This window comes from Hemiscyllium ocellatum, chromosome 19 (genome assembly GCF_020745735.1).
Source record: "Hemiscyllium ocellatum isolate sHemOce1 chromosome 19, sHemOce1.pat.X.cur, whole genome shotgun sequence".
NCBI lineage: Eukaryota > Metazoa > Chordata > Chondrichthyes > Orectolobiformes > Hemiscylliidae > Hemiscyllium > Hemiscyllium ocellatum.
The window spans coordinates 1566648-1588706 of record NC_083419.1 but is presented as its reverse complement, the minus strand read 5'-3'; the positions used below and the strand labels follow the sequence as shown (position 1 = coordinate 1588706).

The 22059-nt window shown below is 47.1% G+C and overlaps 1 protein-coding gene across 6 annotated transcripts in view; it reads right to left on the bottom strand.

Annotated features, from left to right (window-relative positions):
* Window positions 1–21727, bottom strand: part of nav3 (neuron navigator 3) — a 440932-nt gene extending 419205 nt beyond the window's left edge. For 5 of the 6 annotated variants that reach the window (XM_060839577.1, XM_060839579.1, XM_060839580.1 and 2 more), the window contains exon 1: window positions 21333–21727. In XM_060839577.1, the coding sequence (XP_060695560.1) occupies window positions 21333–21524 (192 nt within the window). In that variant the 5' untranslated portion in view covers window positions 21525–21727. The remainder of the gene's footprint in view (window positions 1–21332) is intronic. The other variant, XM_060839582.1, reaches the window with a different exon arrangement.
* Between the last annotated feature and the right edge of the window lie 332 nt (window positions 21728–22059).

Here is a 22059-nt window from a genome sequence, read left to right as displayed (position 1 = left end):
TCAGGATGTCACTCACTCCTCACAGCTTGTGTCTGACCATCTCATCCCACGTCATATTCCAAAGGAGCCCAGAATCTCTGCTCCTGTACCAACCGAGAGAGATTTGCTTGCCAAGTCTTCACCGGTACACTGACTGTCTGGCAACTCTCCCTAAGAGTTTCCCCACAGGAGCAGGACAATTGAATTGGCAGCCGTCAGGGGACACCTGAAGTCCATTTCTATCCCATATTCCCAACAATCGAAGGTGCGAGTGTTGTTGGGAATCTGGGACACAAATAGAAAAAAAATGCAACAAATCAAAAGGGAAATTCAAAACCGTGAGGGATCACAGTTCTTCCACAATATCAGTTCTCTAGTAAACAACTAGCAGCCCTTTTTATACTCCAGGTCAAGTAACTCAACATAAAATAACTGAATATACGAGGTTTCAGTGTTGCCTATAAGGCAGTGAATCTAATGATGAAATATTATGACCCTGGGCTTTGGCATATCGCCCCAATCAAAAGTAACTTTCACATCTGGAAGAAATGTGATAAACTCTGACTCCAAACATCTGCCTTCTGCTTTCTCAAACCAGTTTCAGATTTTTATGTTTTCACAACATTGATAATCATCTTTTATGCTCCAGATTTATCAGCATGCTCAGTTACTGAACAGCAAAAGGCTCGAGAGACCAGTAAGCTGTTCCCACACACTGTGATGGCCCAAGTGGATAGATACTTCCTTCCACACCCACCTCCACCCCACACACACACACACAGACACACACACACACACACACACACACACACACACACACACAGACACACACACACACACACACACACACACACACACACACACACACACACACACACACACACACACACACACACACACACACACACCCTTTGAAGCCAGGAAGCACTGTTCACACAAAGATCCTCCAGATCTGAAATTCTCCCACAAAGAGCAGTCAAGCCTAGGGCTTCTGTTGAAAATATCAACACAAGATGTCAAGGGAAAAAACGGTCACAGAGTCAACTCAGGATAGAGCAGAGACACAGCCATGACCTAACTGGATGGAGGAACAGGTTCAAGGGGCTGAATGGCCTCCTACAATCATCTGAGAGGCTTGTTTTGACACTAATGTCTAAGGTTTGGATTAGAGAACAGTCAGGATTACTCAGCTTCTCACTCATGTCATAAACAAAGACACATTCTTCACAGTGAACTTAATGGAGAGAGAATTGAACAAATATTGTTCTGGATCTTAGGACATGACACAGAGTCAGCAATGTCAAGAAACTCATAAAAGAGGCTGCTCTTTCAACAGTTCTTAAAAAAGAAGCGGGGGCTTAAAGGTTTTCTCCTGACCATAGACTGAGGGGAGCTTCAGGGGACCCATGTACAGTAAATGAAAAACCTGTGCTTCACTCACCATGCTATCTAAACACACAGAAACCAGCCAACTGGGTCTGCATCAAATAACTCTCACCTTCCATTTTAGTTATTTTTATATTCACTCATGGAGCTGAGCATCACTGGCTAGGCCCAGCATCCATTGCCCGTCCCTAGTTGTCCCTTGAGAAGGTCGGGGTGAGCTGCCTTCTTGAACCTCTATAGTCCATGTGCTGTACGTAGACCCACAATGCTGAAAATGTGTTGCTGGTTAAAGCACAGCAGGTCAGGCAGCATCCAAGGAACAGGAAATTCGACGTTTTGGGCCAGAGCCCTTCATAGGAATGAGGAGAGGGTGCCAGGCAGGCTAAGATAAAAGGTAGGGGGGAGGGACTTGGGGGAGGGGCGATGGAGATGTGATAGGTGGAAGGAGGTCAAGGTGAGGGTGATAGGCCGGAGTGGGGTGGGGGCGGAGAGGTCAGGATGAGGATTGCAGGTTAGGAGGGCGGTGCTGAGTTCAAGGGAATTGGCTGAGACAAGGTGGGGGGAGGGGAAATGAGGAAACTGGAGAAATCCGAGTTCATCCCTTGTGGTTGGAGGGTTCCCAGGCGGAAGATGAGGCGCTCTTCCTCCAACCGTCGTGTTGTTATGTTCTGGCAATGGAGGAGTCCAAGGACCTGCATGTCCTTGGTGGAGTGGGAGGGAGAGTTAAAGTGTTGAGCCACGGGGTGGTTGGTTTTAGCGGGGGCAGAGATTGGTGTAGGGGCGGGGTTAGACAGGCCCCAAGGCCCCACGGGATCCTTCCATATCCGCCACAAATTCACCTGCACCTCCACACACATCATTTACTGCATCCGCTGCACCCGATGTGGCCTCCTCTATATCGGGGAGACAGGCCGCCTACTTGCAGAACGCTTCAGGGAACACCTCTGGGACACCCGGACCAACCAACCCAACCACCCCATGGCTCAACACTTTAACTCTCCCTCCCACTCCACCGAGGACATGCAGGTCCTTGGACTCCTCCATTGCCAGAACATAACAACACGACGGTTGGAGGAAGAGCGCCTCATCTTCCGCCTGGGAACCCTCCAACCACAAGGGATGAACTCGGATTTCTCCAGTTTCCTCATTTCCCCTCCCCCCACCTTGTCTCAGCCGATTCCCTTGGACTCAGCACCGCCCTCCTAACCTGCAATCCTCTTCCTGACCTCTCCGCCCCCACCCCCTCTCCAGCCTATCACCCTCACCTTGACCTCCTTCCACTATCACATCTCCATCGCCCCTCCCTCAAGTCCCTCCTCCCTACCTTTTATCTTAGCCTGTCTGGCACCCTCTCCTCATTCCTGATGAAGGGCTCTGGCCCGAAACGTCGAATTTCCTGTTCCTTGGATGCTGCCTGACCTGCTGTGCTTTAACCAGCAACACATTTTCAGCTCTGATCTCCAGCATCTGCAGTCCTCACTTTTTACTCGTAGACCCACAATGCCCTTGGGGAGGGAATTCCAGGATTCTGATCCAGTGACAGCGATATATTTCCAAGTCAGGATGGTGAGTGGCTTGGAGGGGAACTAGTAAGGGGCGGTGTTCCCATGTATCTGCTGCCCTTGAATCATGCTTATGGAGTTGAAACTGGCTGAATGAGAGGGCATGAACAAGGCAGAAGGAATAGCATGTGAACAAATGTAATAGAAAGCTGATTATTTGTTAAATTGTGAAAGGTCACAAAGTGTTCATGTCCAAAAGGTATCTGGGTGTATGTCCATCAGTCAGTAAAAGCTGGTATTTAGATACAGCAAGCAGTCAGAAACACAATGGTACATTGACTCTCATTTCGAGGGACACTACCACAGCACCAGAATGAACCTTAAAAAAAAGATATACTCGTCATAGACACATTTCACTGGAAATTCACCAAATTCATCCCTGGGATGGTGGGATTGTTTGCTGAGGAGAGATTGAAATTCCCTAGAATGTCGAAGAGTGAAAAGTTATGTCATTGAAGCTTATAAACCTCTTACGTGACAAGTTGGTTGGATGTAGGATGTAGATGGAGCTGGTGAGTCTAGACATCAGGGACAGAACCTCAGGGTAAGGGGTAAGTCATTTCAAGCTGACATGAGGAGGGGTTTCTCTGCTCAGAAGGTGGTGAATCTTTGGAATTTTCTGCCCAAAGGGCTGTGGAAGGTCAATTGTTGAGAGTTTGAGAGAAAACAATAAGGTTCTCGAGACTAATGCCATCAGGGATATGGAAGTTGTGGGGGAAAATGGCATCAAGGTTGGTTTTTAGCCATGATTTAATTGGATGGGAGAAAAGGCTTTGATGGGTCAAATAGCCTACTCCTGGTTGTATATTCATCCTGATCTGATGACTTCACTGTCAATTTGTTACTTTGGGTTCTCTTTATTTCATAAATTTAACACTTCATCTGAAATCTTCCTTCACCCACTTCTCTCCCAACATGTTGACGGGTTAGAGGAGTGTATATTTTATACCGCAACTCACCAACAAATGGGGCAGGATTACATTTAGCTGCCAAGTAGATTTTTTTTAATCATTCCACATGCTAATAAAAGAATATTTCAAAGGTTTGGACAGTCATCAGGAAAGCAACTTGTAAATTACTTTTTTGGTACTCTGTTCGATTGTGATTCATCCTGTTAATTAAGGCAAGCAAACTGAGGTCCCAGTAAAAACAGCCGTCTTGCCCATGAGCGGTTACACTTTCAGAAAGAAGGAGCAACTTAATGGACTGGGTTTCCGGAATTGTCAGAGGAACTGGACAGCCCTTTGACACTGGACAGTGGTGTTTCTATGGTTTATAAAGCACCACGGGATATCCCAAGATTGAAGAAATGCTACACAAATGGAATTCATTCATTTCTTCCTTCTTTTGTCTTCCATCACAATACAGAAATGAAATATGACTCATAACTCACAGCCCAACGTGACTTAAAAGAAAATGTCTACTTTGGTTGTTTTGCACTGTTTCTCCATGTTCACTGAAGTCCTTCATCCTTGGTCCCATTCTAGTAAATCCGCTCTGCATCCTCAACAATGACTCACATTGTTCCTGAAGTTCCCACCCCAGTTATTCGCCCTTCCACCCTCTTCCATTGGGCAGATGATACAAAAGCTTGAAAACACGTACCAACTGATTGAAGAACAGCTTCTTCCCCGCTGTTATCAGCTTTATGAACAGACCTCTCAGATATTAGAGTTGATCTTTCTCTGCATCTTCTCTGTGGCTGTAACACTGCTTTCTGCATTCTGTTCTGTTACCCTGATGTAAGGTATGATTTGCCTGGATAGCACGCAACACAAAACTGTTCACTGTATCTTGGTACATGGAACAATAACAAATCAAATCTAATCAAGCAACAGCCCACAATTGGAGAAAATTCTTCTGATTCTACTGAGTACTCTTTCAAAGGTTCAGTAAAACTTTATTTTGCTTTTGTCCTCTGTGCCGTTGTTAATAATGCCTGGGAACATGAAGTTATTTTTTTTAAAGCTGCATTGTAACCTGTACCTGTCACCTCCAGAAGTTCTGTGGTTTCCCTTTCCCCCACCTCACCCTAGTTCTAAACTTTCAGCTCAGCACTGTCCCCATGACTTGTCCGGACTTGTCCTACCTGCCAGCTCCTTTTCCGCCTATCCACTCCACCCTCTCCTCCCTGACCTATCACCTTCATCCCCTCCCCCACTCACCTATTGTACTCTATGCTACTTTCTCCCCACCCCCACCCTCCTCTAGCTTATCTCTCCACCCTTCAGGCTCTCTGCCTTTATTCCTGATGAAGGGCTTTTGCCCGAAACGTCGATTTTGCTGCTCCCTGGATGCTGCCTGAACTGCTGTGCTCTTCCAGCACCACTGATCCAGAATCTGGTTTCCAGCATCTGCTGTCATTGTTTTTACCTCCAAAGTTGACGAATTCAATAAAACAAAGAGGCAAACAATTGCACCCAGTAAAAGATACACTTCACATCATCGGTCAGAGTAAAGATGGTTAACAATTGGTTTCCTCGTCACTTTGTCCAGACATTACATTGCCTTTATTCAGTCAACTGGTCTGTACAGCATGGTGGCTGTGGAGTAAAGCTATTGTCCAGACACTGCAGGGTGAGCCCACTCTGCTCCAGTGTATGACCATGTCTCTCATTTACAGACAATGTTCTCTCATTACACTGCATCATAGAAATGTCAGCATGGTGCCACCATAGGACAGGTGTGACTTGATGAGATCTGCCCAGATGTTGGTTAGGCATGGGCAATAAAACAAGAACGTTTACAGTAAAACTACATCGCACCTTTGGGAGGCTGGAACTAGGGAGATACTGTCTCAGGATAGGGCTGAAAATGAGGAAACATTTCCTCACTGAGGGGGGAATGAATCTGCAGAATTCCCCACCAATGGAAGCTGTAGAGACCAGGTCACTGAATATATTCAAGAAATAGGTAGACAGATTTGAGATTAGATTACTTACAGTGTGGAAACAGGCCCTTCGGCCCAACAAGTCCACATCGACCCGCCGAAGCGCAACCCACCCATACCCCTACACATACCCCTTACCTTACACTACGGGCAATTTAGCATGGCCAATTCACCTGACCCGCATATCTTTGGACTGTGGGAGGAAACCGGAGCACCCAGAAGAAACCCACGCAGACACATGGAGAACGTGCAAACTCCACACAGTCAGTCGCCTGAGTCGGGAATTGAACCCAGGTCCCTGGCGCTGTGAGGCAGCAGTGCTGACCACTGTGCCACCGTGCCGCCCTCAAATTTTAAAGGCTTCTAGGGGAATGGAGTAAGTGGGAATATGGCATTGAGACAGAGGATCAACAATGATAGTGCGGGCTCAAAGGGCCAAATGGCCTACTTCTGCATCTATTTTCTACATTTAACATAGTGAAACTTTCCAAGGCACTAACATTGGGCAGGAGGCCTGTGACGAGTGGAGTGCCTCAGGGGTCAGTGCTGGGCTCACTGCTATTTGTTATCAATATCAATGATTTGGATGAGAATGTACAAGGTATGATTAGTAAGTTTATAGATGACACTAAAACTGGCGGTACCGTGGACAATGAGGAAGGTTATCAGAAAATGCAGCAGGACCTTGATCAGCTGGGGAAGTGGGCCGAGAAATGGCAAATGGAGTTTAATGTAGATAAGTGTGAGGGCTTGCATTTTGGAAAGTCAAATCAAGGTAGGGGTTTCATGGTGAATGGTGGGGTCGTAAGGAGTGTAGGGGAACAGAGGGATCCTGGAGTTCAGGTGCACTGTTCTCTGAAAGTGGAGTCCCAGGTAGACAGGGCAGTGAAGAAGGCTTTAGGCACACTGACCTTCATCAGTCAGGGCACTGAGTTGGGAAGTTGGGAAGTTACATTGCAGTTGTACAAGACGTTGGTGAGGGCACACTTGGAACATTGTGTTCAGTTTTGGTCACGTTGTAACAGGAAGGATAGTATTAAATTGGGAGGAGTGCAGAAGACATTTACTAGGATGTTGCCAGGACACAACCGTTTGAGTTATAGGGAGAGACTGGACAAGCTAGGACTTTTTTCTTTAGAGCATAGGAAATTGAGGGGGGATCGTATCGAGGTGTATAAGATCATGAGAGGCAAGGATAGGGTGAATGCACTCAGTCTGTTTCCCAGGGTTGGGGAATCGAGGAGGGGGCATCAGTTTAAGATTAGAGGGGAAAGAATCAAAGGGAGCCTGAGGGGCAACGTTTTTACCCAGAGGGTGGTACCCACATGGAATGGGCTGCCAGTGGGAGTGGGGGAGGTGGGTACATTAACAACATTTAAAAGGTATTTGGACAAATACATGGATAGGAAAGGTTTAGAAGGAGATGGGCCAAGTGCAGGGACATGGGGTTAGGGTGGATGGACAGTTTGGTCGGCATGGACCACTTTGGGCCAAATGGCCTGTCTCCGTGATGTAGGTCTCTGTGACTCTAATCAGGCAAAGGCTTGTCACCGGGTCACACAAGGGGGTATTCAGTCTGGTGGTCAGAGGTCTGGTCCAAATGATACGTTTCAAGGAAAGTTTAACAGAAGGTGAGAGAGATGTGATCATCTCAAAGGAGGAGTGAGAGGTGAGAGATTCAGGGAGGGGCAGAGGCAGCTGAACGCATGCAGCCGAGTGACTAGAATGGAGCTGGCTCGGGAGATGGGAGTTAGAGGGATAGAATATTGTCAGAGGGTAGTGAGGAGGGAGGGGGTTACAGTGATGGGGAGGAACAATCTCTGAGGGTAGTGAGGAGGGAGGGGGTTACAGTGATGGGGAGGAACAATCTCCAAGGGTAGTGAGGAGGGAGGGGGTTACAGTGATGGGGAGGAACAATCTCCGAGGGTAGTGAGGAGGGAGGGGATAGGGAGGAACGATGTCACAGGTCACGGAGGAATCTGAAAGGATGAGAGGTTTGGTGTGGCTGGGCTCCAATCGTGACCATAAGGGAGATAAAGGGCCTGGACTTGGTGTGGGTTTGGATGAAAGAAGCAGGTGCTTTGGATAACTGGATGGTGAGCCTGAGAGCACTGGAGTCTCTGACAAAGAGCCAGGGGATTACTGAGGCCCAGTGTTAGCGCTCCAAGCCATTTCAGTTCCCATCATCTTGGCTGGTTATGAACATACAAATAAGGAACAGGAGTATGCCACTCGGCCCTTCGAATCTGCTCCCCCCATTCAATAAGACGATGGCTGATCTGATTTTAATCTCTGCTCCAGATTCCTATGTTTCCTCAATAATCTTTCACCCCCTTGGTCATCAAGAATTTCTCTCCCTCTGCCTTCAAAATGTTTAAAGCTTCTGCATTAAGGGAGGGAATTCCAAAGACTTTCAACTCTCTGATTGTCTCAATGATCAGGGACTTTTATGATGAAGTATTTATTTAATAAGCTTTTCCTGTCAACCGATTCAGAAATATTACTACACACCTCTGGAGCAGGTGGGATTTGAACTCATACCTCCCAGTCTAGGTGGAGGGAAGCTACCACTGCACCACAAGAGGGCCCTCCCACATCACAGTTATGATGGAGAAGGAGATTGGAAAATGCTGAGCGTTATTAACTCTTTGCAATCAGGATGTCACAAAAAAAAGCTTCTCTGTATTTGGGAAAAAAACGCAAATTGATGCACAGCTTCATTCAGAAACAGCGAACGTGTCCTTGTGAATTCTGATATTTCTTCAGATTGGAAATATTTATCAATTCCCAAAACGAGAGATGAAATCAAACAACATTCCCTGTTCCTGCATTAACGACAGGATGCATCAATCATTCCACAAACTGCCCATTCAAACCAACGAGCTGAATATGACAATGCAATTACATTAAAATGAAGTAGTCTTTCTTATAACATCGTATACATGGATTACATTCCCTGTGTTTGTGGCTCACTTACGATAGCCCTGAAAGATTATACCTGCTCTCTGAGCAGTGCAGGTGCTACTAGAATTCTGTGTCACTTCTGTCCCTATTATTCATTTGATCTAACTGATGACACATTCATCCTAATGACTGTGAGTAAGGGGTGAATCGGCCAAATGTTAGCTGCCAGGGAAAACAGAGCAATTAAATTTATTGCTGGCACAATAACAGAATCTGTTCCAGGGCTGGGGCTGAACTGAGTGTAAAGGGAACTCTGCTCCAGACTTGACTGCCTTCTCAAACTGGACACTGAACAGTAGGGAGAGTAACTCAGGACCAGGCTCCATGTTCACTGAGCAATAATAATGCAAACACCAACAAGCAAACACAAGCTCATAGCCTGGCTTCATCTCAACTCCTGGATCAAGGCGAGTTTCAGATTTGCAGGAAACCTCCTCACCAACTTGGATTAGTGTTGAATCATAAACAATAGCTGCTTCCGGAATGATCAGGAGGGAGCGATGGGAATTTTACAGCCAGCTGGAGATGGTGTTCCAGCACGTAATACAGTGCTCTCGAGTAGCAGCATTCAGATAAACATCATCAGTCACTACTTACAGGATCTAACTTCAAACTTGCAATTGGCCTTGAAATGTTTCTGCACCTTCCCAGCATCACCCTCACAGCTGTCTAAAACCAAAGGTTAATCTCTGGGATTTCCCCTTGGACAGATTGACTGGTAAGGAATGCTTGGCTGACTATGTGCTGATGATACACAATGAGAGTCTGCACACATCTGAGAATAAATATGACTCACACCATTTCAATACAGCAGGCCATTCCCCCTCACTACTCCGCGCTAACCACCCTAAAGCTAGGAATGAGCCTCTCCCACAGCCTTTCCAGCCTCCTCAGGAAGGGGAGGTCTCAGGCTCAGGGATGGGCTCCACACCTTCACACTGACCAGGAAGAGAGATCCCAAAGGCTTGTCCACTCCGAACAGACTGTTAAGAGGAAACCTCATTCTTCCAAGACTCCTTGTCTCAGAACTCCCTCACACTCCCTCCTCACCACCCCCCCATCACCCCATCATCCCTCCCTGCCAACCCCAACACTCCCACCCCATTATAGCCCCACCCACACCCTTCCATACCCTTTACACCCAAACTACTCCCCTCTCCCCTCCCATACATGCCTCCCTCTGTCTACCTGAACACAGCAGCTGCAGCTGCTATGTGTGTCGGATTGTTGGAGACTGAGGACCCCAGTTAGGTGAAGCTGTCAGCTCCCCCTCAGGTGGGCATCCTCAATGCCGGGAGATGGTGGTGGGACAGCTCCTTGTACCATGGCATTGGTCAGACTGAACTCTCTCCCAGCTTTGGAGAGACTCTGTCTATTTGCAGCAGCCTGTATCCCTGAGTGCGGAATGTTAGTGTGGCATTGGCAGCACACAGTAATCCCTGTTGGGGCACTGGCCCAGCTTTGTCCTGGATCCCAGCAGAGGGAGAGCTGACCAACCTGCTGCCACTGATGACAGGCTGACAGTGATCACTCTCTGAAAATGGGCGAAAGTGAGGACGGCAGACGCTGGAGATCAGAGAGTGGCGCTGGAAAAGCACAGCAGGTCAGGCAGCATCTGAGGAGCAGGAGAAGGGCTAATGAAAGCTGAAACCTCGATTCTCCTGGCCCTCAGATGCTGCCTGACCTGCGATGCATCACACTCTTGACTCTCTGAAAATGGCCTGACAGCAGCCAAGGACATGATGAAGAGGGTCAGGATCAGACTGTCACCCTGCCTGGGCCCACGGTCAATCTCAATAACAAGGCTCCTCATGTTACTGTCTGGAAACAAAGTGTTGCCCTGGAAAAGGGGATGGAATTGTCACTGGACACCCAGTTTTCTCCAGAGGTTTTAACAGACTGCCTCTATCACATGCTCAAGAACTCTGGGGACAATAACAGAAGTTGCTGGAAAAGCTGAGCAGGTCTGGCAGCATCTGTGGAGAGAAATCACAGTTAACATTTCAGACCCAGTGGCCCTTCCCCAGGACTCTGTACTCTGGTCAGATTGATGAGGGTATATCATAGTCTCTCCCCCCATTCACTGTGTTTCTCTTGAGGCCACTGAAATGAAATGACCATATCACAGGATCACAGAATTATACAGTGCAGAAAAAGGCCATTCGGCCCATCGTGTCTGATCCAGCTCGGTTATCTAGTCCTGCTCTATTTCCTGGAGCTAATCTCCTGACTTCTCCCCATATACCTGCACACCATTACTATCCAAAAAACATTCCAATATCCTTTTGAACGGCCCAATTGAATGTGCCTGCACCACATTTCCACAGCAACTGTCGGTCTTTCTGTTCTGAAGCTACACTGGGATCGCAGGAGGATACAGTCTGACAAGGGCAACAGGGCAGTTCCATCCAGCTGCAGATACCCTTTTCCTCACATTGTATGATAATCTCTGCATCAGGGATTTCCTGGGGCACTGCCCCCTCTCCCTGGCACAGATTACCTCCTACATCCACTGCCTTCCCGGATTCATCATTCCCTCCCACCTCAGCTCCAGCACCTTGCCCTCTGCCATTATGCATCCTTGCCTCACAAGCGCTGCCCACTATTTCAAACACCCCTCTCTGTTAAGAACTGGTTTGCAGGTAATGATCTAGTGATGTGGCTGAAGGGCCGATCAGCCTCCTCCAGTCCCTGCTCCCTCTTTGAAAACTGAAACAATAGCCGATGCTGTAAATCAGAAGCAAAAGCAGAATTTGCTGGAAAAGCTCAGTAGGTCTGGCAACATCTGTGGAGAGAAATCAGAGTTCACGTTTCGGGTCCGGTGACCCTTCCTCAGAAATGAAACGTGAACTCTGATTTCTCTCCACAGATGCTGTCAGACCTGTTGAGTTTTTCCAGCAATTCCTGTTCCCTTTTGTTCCTTGAGCTAAATGTCAGGGTGAAAGATTCGAACAGTGGAGAAAGAGAGAGCTTGTCCTGAAAGCTGGGAAATCCGTCAGTGCTGGTGTTAACGCTCCACACCTTACTCTCCGACTGAAAACTTTCCACAATAACTCTCATGGAAATCAGACTGATTGTTGGTTCAGGATAAAGTTTCTCACAACTGGTTTCAGAGTTGCTGTTCCAGCCAGAGAAACACGACATGGAACAGTACCCTTTGAATGCGGGCGTTATAGGAATGATCACATATATCAATGTGACAGATACATCTCACTCGCTCTGGATGAATCACCTGTGAGTCACACAGGGTTACGATTGTTCAAAGATTTCACTTTTCTCTGTGATATAATCTCTTGGTTGTGATCACTGCCTGTTTGACATTGTGGTCTTGCAAGTATTTTCCTTCTACAAAGCACCTTTCTCAGAGACAGAGCCCTACCTTACTGAACCATGCTTTATGAATCTAAGTCTTATATGGCTTCATCAGTCATGAAAGAACAGACAAGTGTACATTTTTGTAGCACCTTTCACAACCTCAGTTACTTCTGAGGTTTAATGTAGAAAATGAGCCACCCAATTTTCACCCAGCAACCCCTCACCACAAACAGTAATGTCAGAATGACCAGATCATCTGTTTTGATGATGCAGTTTGAGGGATAAATGTTGACCGGACACCAGGGAGATCTCACCACACACCCCTTCCCCAGCACGGGATCTTATGTATCAAGCGAGATCAGTGGCTCAGTGGTTAGCACAGCTGCCCCGCAGCGCCAGTGACCCAAGTTCAATCCCACCCTCGGGTGACTGCCTATGTGGAAGGACTGGGGTGTACAAAGTGAAAAATCCCACACCTCAGGTTACAGTCCAACAGATTTATTTGAAGGTACTAGCTTTCAGAGCACAGCTCCTTCATCAGCTGGTTGTAGAGTAAAGACACAGAATTAATAACAAAAGGTTACAGTGTTAAAACTGAAATTACATATTGGACAAACCTGGATTGTTATGTCTTTCATCTTTTGGAATGGATTGCAGGTTTTGGTTCATTAATATGCAAATCCCAGAACTGGTGGTGGTGGGGGAGCGGGGTGCGGTAGTGGTGGTGATGGTGGGGGGGTGCGATGGTGGTGGTGGTGGGGTGTGTGCGGTGTTGGGGGTGCGGTGGTCGGGGGGGTGTGCAGTGGTGGTGGGGTGGGGGTGGGGTGGCGGTGGAGGAGGCCGTGTGGTGATGGTGGGGGCTGCAGTGGTGGGGGGTGGTGGTGATGGTGGGGGGGTGCGGTGTTCGGGTGGGGGGGTGTGGAGAGCTGCCATTAGAAGGGTCACTGTTGACATCATGGGACAAATGGCCTCCTTCCACACTCTAGGGATTCTATCCCATGAGAGGACAGACATGGCTTGAGTTTGACACTTGGTCTAAAGGGCAGCACCTCAGACTGTACGGCACTCCCTTGGTATGACACAAGAGAGACCGATGGCTGTGGACTGGGGCTGGAACTTGCAAAGTGACACTGCCTCAGACATACAGCTCACTGAGTTACCCTCCCAACCCCCAGGGGGCAATGTCTGGCTGGCACACTGCTGCACCGCTCAGGGAGTGCTGCAATGTTTCTGAGGCACAGTTTTTACAATGTGACATTATCCACAGTCCTTGGTGAATCCATTCGAGTTTCTCTTCAGAGAAATCTGAAGAAGAAATAAAACTTTGAATGCCTGCACAACTGGATTCATGACCAGCTTTTTCCCCACTGCTATCAGACCTCGCAAATGTTAATGCTGATCTCTCTCTCTGCACCTTCTCTGTGGCTGGAACACTGTACTCTGTACTCTGTTCTGCTACCCTGTTGCACTCTGTATCGTACGCCTGCCTGCATTGCACACAAACAATACTTTTCTCTGTATCTCAGTCCATGTGATAACAATAAATCAAATAAAATTCAATCAAATCTGCCCAGTTTGGCAGAGTTTCTAATCAAAACAAATTTGTGTATCCCCTGGATCATTCAGGAAGACAAAACTTTGGGCATTTTCAGACACTCCAATACATTTCTAGAACAACTCACAATACTCCAGCCCTGGCCTAACCATTCCCTTGGTCATAATCACCATCGAGTAAAAAGTGAGGTCAGCAGATGCTGGAGATCAGAGCTGAAAATGTGTTGCAGGTCAGGCAGCATCCAAGGAACAGGAAATTCGATGTTTCGGGCATAAGCCCTTCATAATCACCATCACCTCTCTGCTTTTTACCCTCTCTTATTGTCACTTCCTTCGAACACCGTTCAGAACCTGTGAAATGTTTCTGGCATCACAATGAAGCACCTGTTTTAAGTAAAACAACAGGAGGCCATTCAGCCCATTCAGTCTGTTCTTCCATTTTAATAAGGTCATGTCTGTTTGAACAGTTACCTCTGCTCCACTTTCCTGTCTGTCCCTATGACCCCTGACTCCATCGGGACAGGCCTGGCTGCTGACATTGAATGGCAAGTTTAAATCCAACATCTCACTGGCTGAGATCAAGCAATTCAACACTGTAGCCGCCTAATCCTGACCAACAATGTGATAATGGCACACCCACCATCTGATGCAATGAGATTTATTCAATAAAAGACAAAGAAAAAAGTATTTGAAAAGCAAATCAGCAAAAGACAGCCTTTTACATAATGTCCACATCCTTTATTGGCTTTTTTTCCAATTCCTTCATAATCTCCATCACTGACGTTGTTCGCTATGTATCACTGAGAGAAGGCTCGTCCTATTTTCCTGAGGCCCATGTGATTTGACGTGCCTCAGCCTGAGTTAGATTTGGCGCGAACCGTGCGTCTGTGAGGAACACTGAGTTCACGTCCCACTGCAACAACCTGAGCGCCAAATTCAAGGCTGACTCTCAACGACAGTACTGAGGGTATGCTTCACTGTCTGCTGTCCTCTAAACGAGACATTAATCTGAGATTTCAGGGAACCTTCCATGGGGCGGTTTGAAGATGAGCAGGACTCTGTTTCTGGAGTCAGATCAATTCCCACAGTCAATGTCAGTAAAGCAGATGATCTGCTCATTGTCACACTGCTGTTTGTGGGATCTTGCTGTGTCTGAATTGACTGTCACATTTCTTGTATGATAAGAATGACCCCACTCACGCCACCATTTATTGCCCATCCCTAGTTGCCCCTTGAGAAGGTGGGGGTGAGCTGCCTTCTTGATGCACTGCAGTCCATGTGCTGTAGGTAGACCCACAATGCTGTATGGAAAGGGGTAGACTGGTTTAAATCGGATTTATCCAATGGTCTTCAGAACTCAGTATCAAGATCAATAATTTTAAGAGCCCGAACGCCTTCTTCCATGTTTTTATACCTACTCCCACACTCCAGGTGCTATCATGATATGGGCTGCTTTTAGCACGGCCATCACATTCCCACCTCCCATAGTCCCCATTATCATCCAACCAGCATCTCTTCTTCTCTGGTTTATTAACAACAGTCTGCCTAAGTGTTTCCCTCTCCCTCTCTTTCTCTGGGCTCCATCTCCACATATCAGCTCACTCGTTCCCCTCACACCCCTGTCATCAGCAGAAACACCATTTTTACCCAGTTACTATCAAAAGGTCACTAGACTCAAGACATTAACCTTGATTCTCTCTCTTCTAATGCTGCCAGAATTGTGGGCTTCTCCAGCAATTTCTGTTCCGGTTTCAGATTTCCAGCATCCATAGTTTTATTACAGATCGTGGTATTTGCCCTGATTATCACTTCACACTATCTGCCCCTTCTACCAGGATGTGGTACTGGGGAAAGACTCCTCCATACCAGTCACCATCTGACTTGGAAATATGTGAACATTCCTTCAGTGTCACTCTCTCCCTCCCTTGAGGCAGTGCGACAGGCCCTAACACGATCTGCCCCAGTGAGAACCAGCCCAATTCTTCAAACCCGGCCTCCTGTGCAAACACTCAGCACCACAGTGTCACTCCGACCACTCGGAGATCTGACTCATGTGAAAGGGAAAACAAAAGGAATCAGTTGATGTCCTCAGCACTAGAAACAAATATAATAGTTCGAACAAACTCATTCAATCTCTTCCCAAATTGATTTCTTGCCACTTGTTGTAGTTACCATTCTCTGTAGATCGACCTTCTCAACAAGAAATTGACATGAACATGCTCACTGTACAAAGAGGCTGAAAAACACATGGATACACACAGCATACAAACACCTAGACATACATACAACATACAACCACATACAACATACACAACTACACGGAAACACTTACACTGACACACATACAGATAGGCATACATATGTATGTAAACATGTGACTCACTGACTCTGCCCTGAGACCATTTCCATGCCCAGTATTTCTCGGCTGCACTTTCTGTTTTCAAAGGGCTCTCCAAACAATTTCCAGAAAAGAAAAAGAAAATCAGCTGTGCTAATTAATCCTCTTTCAAAACCACTTAAATACTCATCTAAATAATATTGTGTCATTACTTACAACTGTAACACTGCCTCGGGCCAAACTGATTCTAGCTCATGTTTGATTGTCATTGGAGTTCTTTCACTGCTGCCTGTTCCCTCTGCTAAACTTAATTACTTCCCTTCCCACCAATAACATCACTTTCGCTGAAATGGCAATGAATTGTGGAGAAGGTTTGTGCGAAGATTTGTAGCTCGGGTGCTTGTTGTAGTGGTTCTGTTCGCCGAGCTGGAAGTTTTCGTTGCAAACGTTTCGTCCCCTGGCTAGGCGACATCATCAGTGCTCTGGAGCCTCCTGCGAAGCACTTCTTTGATGTTTCTTCCGGTATTTATAGTGGTCTGTCCTTGCCACTTCCGGGTGTCAGTTTCAGCTGTCCGCTGTAGTGGTTGGTATATTGGGTCCAGGTCGATGTGTTTGTTGATGGAGTTTGTGGAGGAATGCCATGCCTCTAGAAGTTTGAATCAGACTATCTCACAACGCCGCAGGCCAGTATAACACTAGCATCCATAGCATTCGGATGAGAGAAGCTTACTAATATCATTAATCTATGAGTGATATTATGGTGGAATGGGATTTATTGGATCTAGAAATGGTTGAGAGTGCACTGCACACCATATTGGCTCAGCCACAGAGCAGTCCATATAGAACATTGAAGATCCAATAAATTGCAATGTGCCATGGGATAAGATGAAAAGGATCGAACTGGATTTGCCACAAGTGTCACAGTCTATCTCCAGATTGCAAAGAGATGAACACTGAGGTTTCAATTCAAATAGAGGAGAAAGTGAGGACTGCAGATGCTGGAGATCAGAGCTTAAAAATGTGTTGCTGGAAAAGCCTAGCAGGTCAGGCAGCATCCAAGGAACAGGAGAATCAACATTCCTTTGATGCTGCCTGACCTGCTGCCCTTTTCCAGCAACACATTTTTAAGGTTATAATTCACAGGCTGTTTATATTGGGGGGAGAAAAGGAACAAAACACACACAGTTAAAAAGTGATTAACTTTGTTGCTTGGTTAGGTGTCAGCTCTAGTTCAGATCCTGGAACTCTTGCCTCAGAATCAGGAAGGAGTTGGGTTTGTGTCCTAACTCAAGTGTGAATCAGAAATGGAATCACTCAACAGAGACAGCAAAGTGAGGTCACAGCTTCACCCCCAGGAGATCATGAAAGATCGCAGCATAGAACTCACAGCAGACCAGTACAGGATTCCTGGTCAATATCTATCCATCAACCAGCAGGAGTAAAAACTGAGGTAACCTTGTCATGAGCAGACTGCTGATTGTGGAATCTTGCTGTGCAGAAATTAGCAGCTGTGATTTCTGCCTGTGCACACAATAACTTATGAGAACAGAGTCAGAAGTCACATGACAACAGTGCCAAAGCCCAATGGGTTTATTTGAAATCACAAACTTTCAGAGTGACACTCCTGCATCAGGTGAACTTGACTCCAAAGGCTTGTGATTTTAAGTAAACTAGTTGGACTATAACCTGGTGTTGTTTTGACTTCGTCCACCCCTGTCCATCCACATCTTGACATGAGAGAGAAGGAGATACATGGTTACAGAAGTTGGAAAGACATAACAGGAAAGGAAGGTTCACATACAGAATAAATACGAACACAGAGAGTTCGGTCAGACAGTCTGTGTCTGTACAGCAGCCTCCATGTATTCTGAGCAAGTTCAGCCCATTATCACTGATCATCTTGGAACAAGGGCATTGAGAAGGACTGAGAGCAAATCTCTCACATTAAATACCCCAAGGATGCAGCCAGCTATCACCCTTCAGAGGGAAATGTCACAGAGCAAGGCAGGTACTTCCTAACAACTGCTCGTTGTTCAGATGAGGCAAGAGGGAAAATACAAGATCTCTAATCTGCGCAGCAAGTTGGGTGGAAATAGGACAGATTGTCCCAACGAAACGTAGGCTGAGGCTGGAGAAGCGCACATGGAAATGTGGGCCATGCTTTTGTTTACACAGAGCATCGATTCAACAAGAATCTCATTCCTCTGGCAGCTGGTGTTCCTCAGTTGTAAACCATGGAATCAGAGAGTCCCTGAGACAAGGGATCCTGTATATCTCACATGCACTTTGCAAAGGAACGGTAAATTATAGTCAAGGGTACAAACTGCTGTTCCAAAATATAAATCAAGTTGTGAAAAGAACTGTCTATGTGATACGTAAGGTGGTGTTGGATGATTAGATTAGATTATGTACCATGTGGAAACAGGCCCTTCACCCCAACAAGTCCACACCGACCCTCTGAAGAGCAACCCACCCATTCCCCCCTTTACTTAACACTACAGGTAATTTAGCATGGCCAATTCACCTAACCTGCACATTTTTGGACCGTGGGAAGAAACTGGAGAAAGCCCACGCAGAGAACGTGCAAACTCCACACAATCAGTTGTCTGAGGTAGGAATTGAACTCAGGTCTCTGGCGCTGTGAGGCAGCAGTGCTAACCACTGAACCACCATGCTCCTGGTGATAGAATTGAAGCACGTGGTACAATGACATGGCATTCCCTAAATGAGAATGACTACAATTCAAACATATTTCATTCAGTTCTAAAGCAATATAGCGTAACCAGTGGCCATGAAAGGCGCTATATAAATGCAGGTCTTGTTTTCTGTGATTTTAATCACAATGGGGGACTTTATTTCCAATTTGCCACATTGTCTGATCTCCAATTCAACAACAACTCACATTCATATAGCACCTTTAACACAGCAAGACATGCCAAATGCTGCTAATCTAATCAATATTAAGTCTGTTGCTCCACAGATGATGCCAGACCTGCTGAGTTTCTCCAGCACTTTCTGTCATTCTTTCAGACTTCCAGCAGGTGCAGTTCTCCGTTCTATTTTATGCAAATCTCATCTAATTTGGTCCCAAAACGAAGAAGGCGAACAAGTGACCAACGTGTGTTGGAAATGTTGGCTTCAAGTAGCAGCTTAGAAGAAGGTAGAAGCTCAGGTAGGGAGCTGGGTCCAAGTCACCGAGGTACAGGCATTCATAGTAGGATAGAGGAAATGAGATGAACAGTTACACATGGGAGCACAAAGAAGGAACAAGAGTCAGCCACTCGGCCCTTCAAACCTGCTTTCGCCATTCAATAAGATGGTGGCTGATCTGATTTAAATCTCAACTCTCCAAACCTGCATCCCCCTGATAACCTCGAGGTGGATGTGCTTCAGAGTGTGGGGGAGGGGGAGGGTAGGTGAGAAATGAAAGCTGCAGGGATTTCTTTTGCTTATTGCCCTGGAGCCTGGTTCTGTAACTGACAGAGTTCCCTCTCATTCCGGGAACTCCCAGAGTGAGAACTCCAACATCCCAGGATGGAAATTCAATCCCAGGCAGCTGGTGTTCAGACAGCGTCAGGAACTCTCTTAACCCTGCAGTCTGGGCTCACTGATGAAAATCTGAATCATAGCATCCTGAATCGCACCAGGCTCCTTCTCCCTCGTCTGTTTATGCAGCCTCCCCTAATGACTCACCTCAACCCCCCCCCGATAGAGTGAGCTCCACAATCACCCTCACTCTCTGGGGAAGACCATTCTCCTGATTTCCCAAAAGGATTGTTCAGGGACTGCCTTATATTGATGGTCTCCAATAGTTCTGACATCATTTCCAAATGAAATACCGTCTCTACACCTCTCCACTCAAACCCTCTCAGGGATTTTCAATCAAATATCAAGACACATCTCAGGACTAAGTGGGACTCAAACACAACCTCTTGGCTCAGAGGAAGAGACATTACCACAATGCCTCAAAAGCCCTTCAAACCCTCTTTGGCCTGTCTCTAAGAGCACCCTGAGTTTGTTCTTCAGTGAGAATGGAACTGCACATGTTTACTTTTTCCTGCTGGGTCTAATCTTCTTGTAAATATTATTGCCCTCTCCAGGGATTCTAATGATCTGGCCAGCACAATCCGCAATTCTCCAAGAATGGTCCAAACAAGGTGCCACACACCTCTCATATAATCTTGAGGGGATTGCAAGCACATTCTGCGTGCCCCCTGAGCTGGCTCTGTATTTTTTACTGATCTGTGTGTCTGTGGCCACTCTGCTCCCTGACCCATTTTGACAGCTTTTGCTGGACTGGTCCAGGCCTCTGCACCAATCCACACGGCTCGTGCACCGTACTGAAGAAAGGTTTCTGCACTCGAAACATTAACGCTGTTTCTCTCTCCACAAATGCTGCCAGATCTGCTGAATTTCTCCAGCAATTTCTGTCTTTGTTTCATAAGCAGTTACATGAACAACTGCTTATGAAATAAAAATTCATCAGGTCCATTGTATGGGCTGATGAAAGGGCTTTTGCCCAAAACATTGATCCTCCTGCTCCTCGGAGCTGCCTGACCAGCACACTCTAATCTCCAGCATCGGCAGTACCCACTTCTGGCTGGGGGACTTTCTAGTGACATTATCACTGGACTGTTAACCCAGAGACCCAGATAATGTTCTGGGGTAGCTGGGTTCAAATCCCACCACGGCAAACGGTGGAATTTGAATTCAATAAAAAATCTGAAATTAAGTGTCAAATGATGACCATGAAAATATTGTTGATTGTCAGGAAAAACCCAGGAATCTGCCATCCTTACCTGGTCTCACCTACAATGTGACTACCCTCCATCCAGTACAGAATGGCCAATTAATGCTGGTATGGCCTGTGCTGTCCTTGTCCCGTGAATAAATAAAAACAATTGAGCAACTATCCCCATGTACAAACCATTCCTCTCTGTGACCCCCACATCCAGCACCTTGGCATCCCTTTGCCCAACCTCAGATCCTGATAGAATCAGGCCATTTGGCCCATCAGGCTGGTGCCAGAGCTATGAAAGAATGATTCACTCAGACCCATTGGTTGCTGCTGGCTCCTGGTGAATTTGGGAAGAGTTCTGTCCTGTTGGGAATGTCTCACTATCAGCTTCCAAATATCTCACAGAGACTCCTCGGTCAGCTCCGGGTCACAGGGTGTTCTCTTTTAAACAATAATCTAGCACAAACATCCAAAAAATGCAGCTTTCTAAAGTTCATTGTCGAACTAAAAATAAAGGCAGAGTTTTCAGGAAGCGGATGGGAAAGTGTGGAGCAGATCGCACTCGGTGCCTTTCCTGAGGCGGTTTGTTTGGAACCAAGCACTGACCTGACTGTCCGCTCTCTCTCTGCTCCACCTCGTCTGGGCACTGCAGTCCGGCCAGCCTGCCTTACTCTGTCCTCCTGCAGCGTCCCGGGCTCGGCCAGCCTGGCACCGGGCGGGCTGGGGGATACGGAGGGCGGTGTGAACGGGTCTCTCAGACGGTGACCTGAGTCTGGAGCAGACTGGGATCCCAGGCATACTGCCCCTGGGGCTGGGGAAAGCTGTCCCACACACAGAGGGCACTGAGTCCTGCCCAGGGTGAGGGGGTACAGAGAGTGAGCCCACCCTCAGCCCCAGCCCCTGGTTAACCTGCTCTCTCCCCCCTCCCTGTGCCTGTCTGTCTCTCACAGACACAGAGAGAGCACCAGGAGACTCCCAGCTGCTGAATGCTCCAGCCCTGGTTCCCTTCCCCTTCTGACCGCCCGCCAGAGGCTGCTCGCACTTTTAAACCGAGCGTCAGACAGAGGGAGGGACACAGGCAGTGTCTGTCTGTGAGTGTGTGTGTGTGTATGTGTATATGTGTGTGTGGGTGGGTGTGTATGTGTGTGGGTGTGTGTGAGTGTGTGTGGGTGGGTGTGGAGCTGGAGCAGGGTTCCTGCGGGTTTTGTGGTCACTGTGTTGTTTTGACACTGTGGGGGTGGTGGGTGGGTGGGGGTGAGGAGCTGGTGTTTGGGTTTGACACCCACCCACCACCCCCACCGTGTCAAACCCAAACACCAGCTCCTCACCCCCA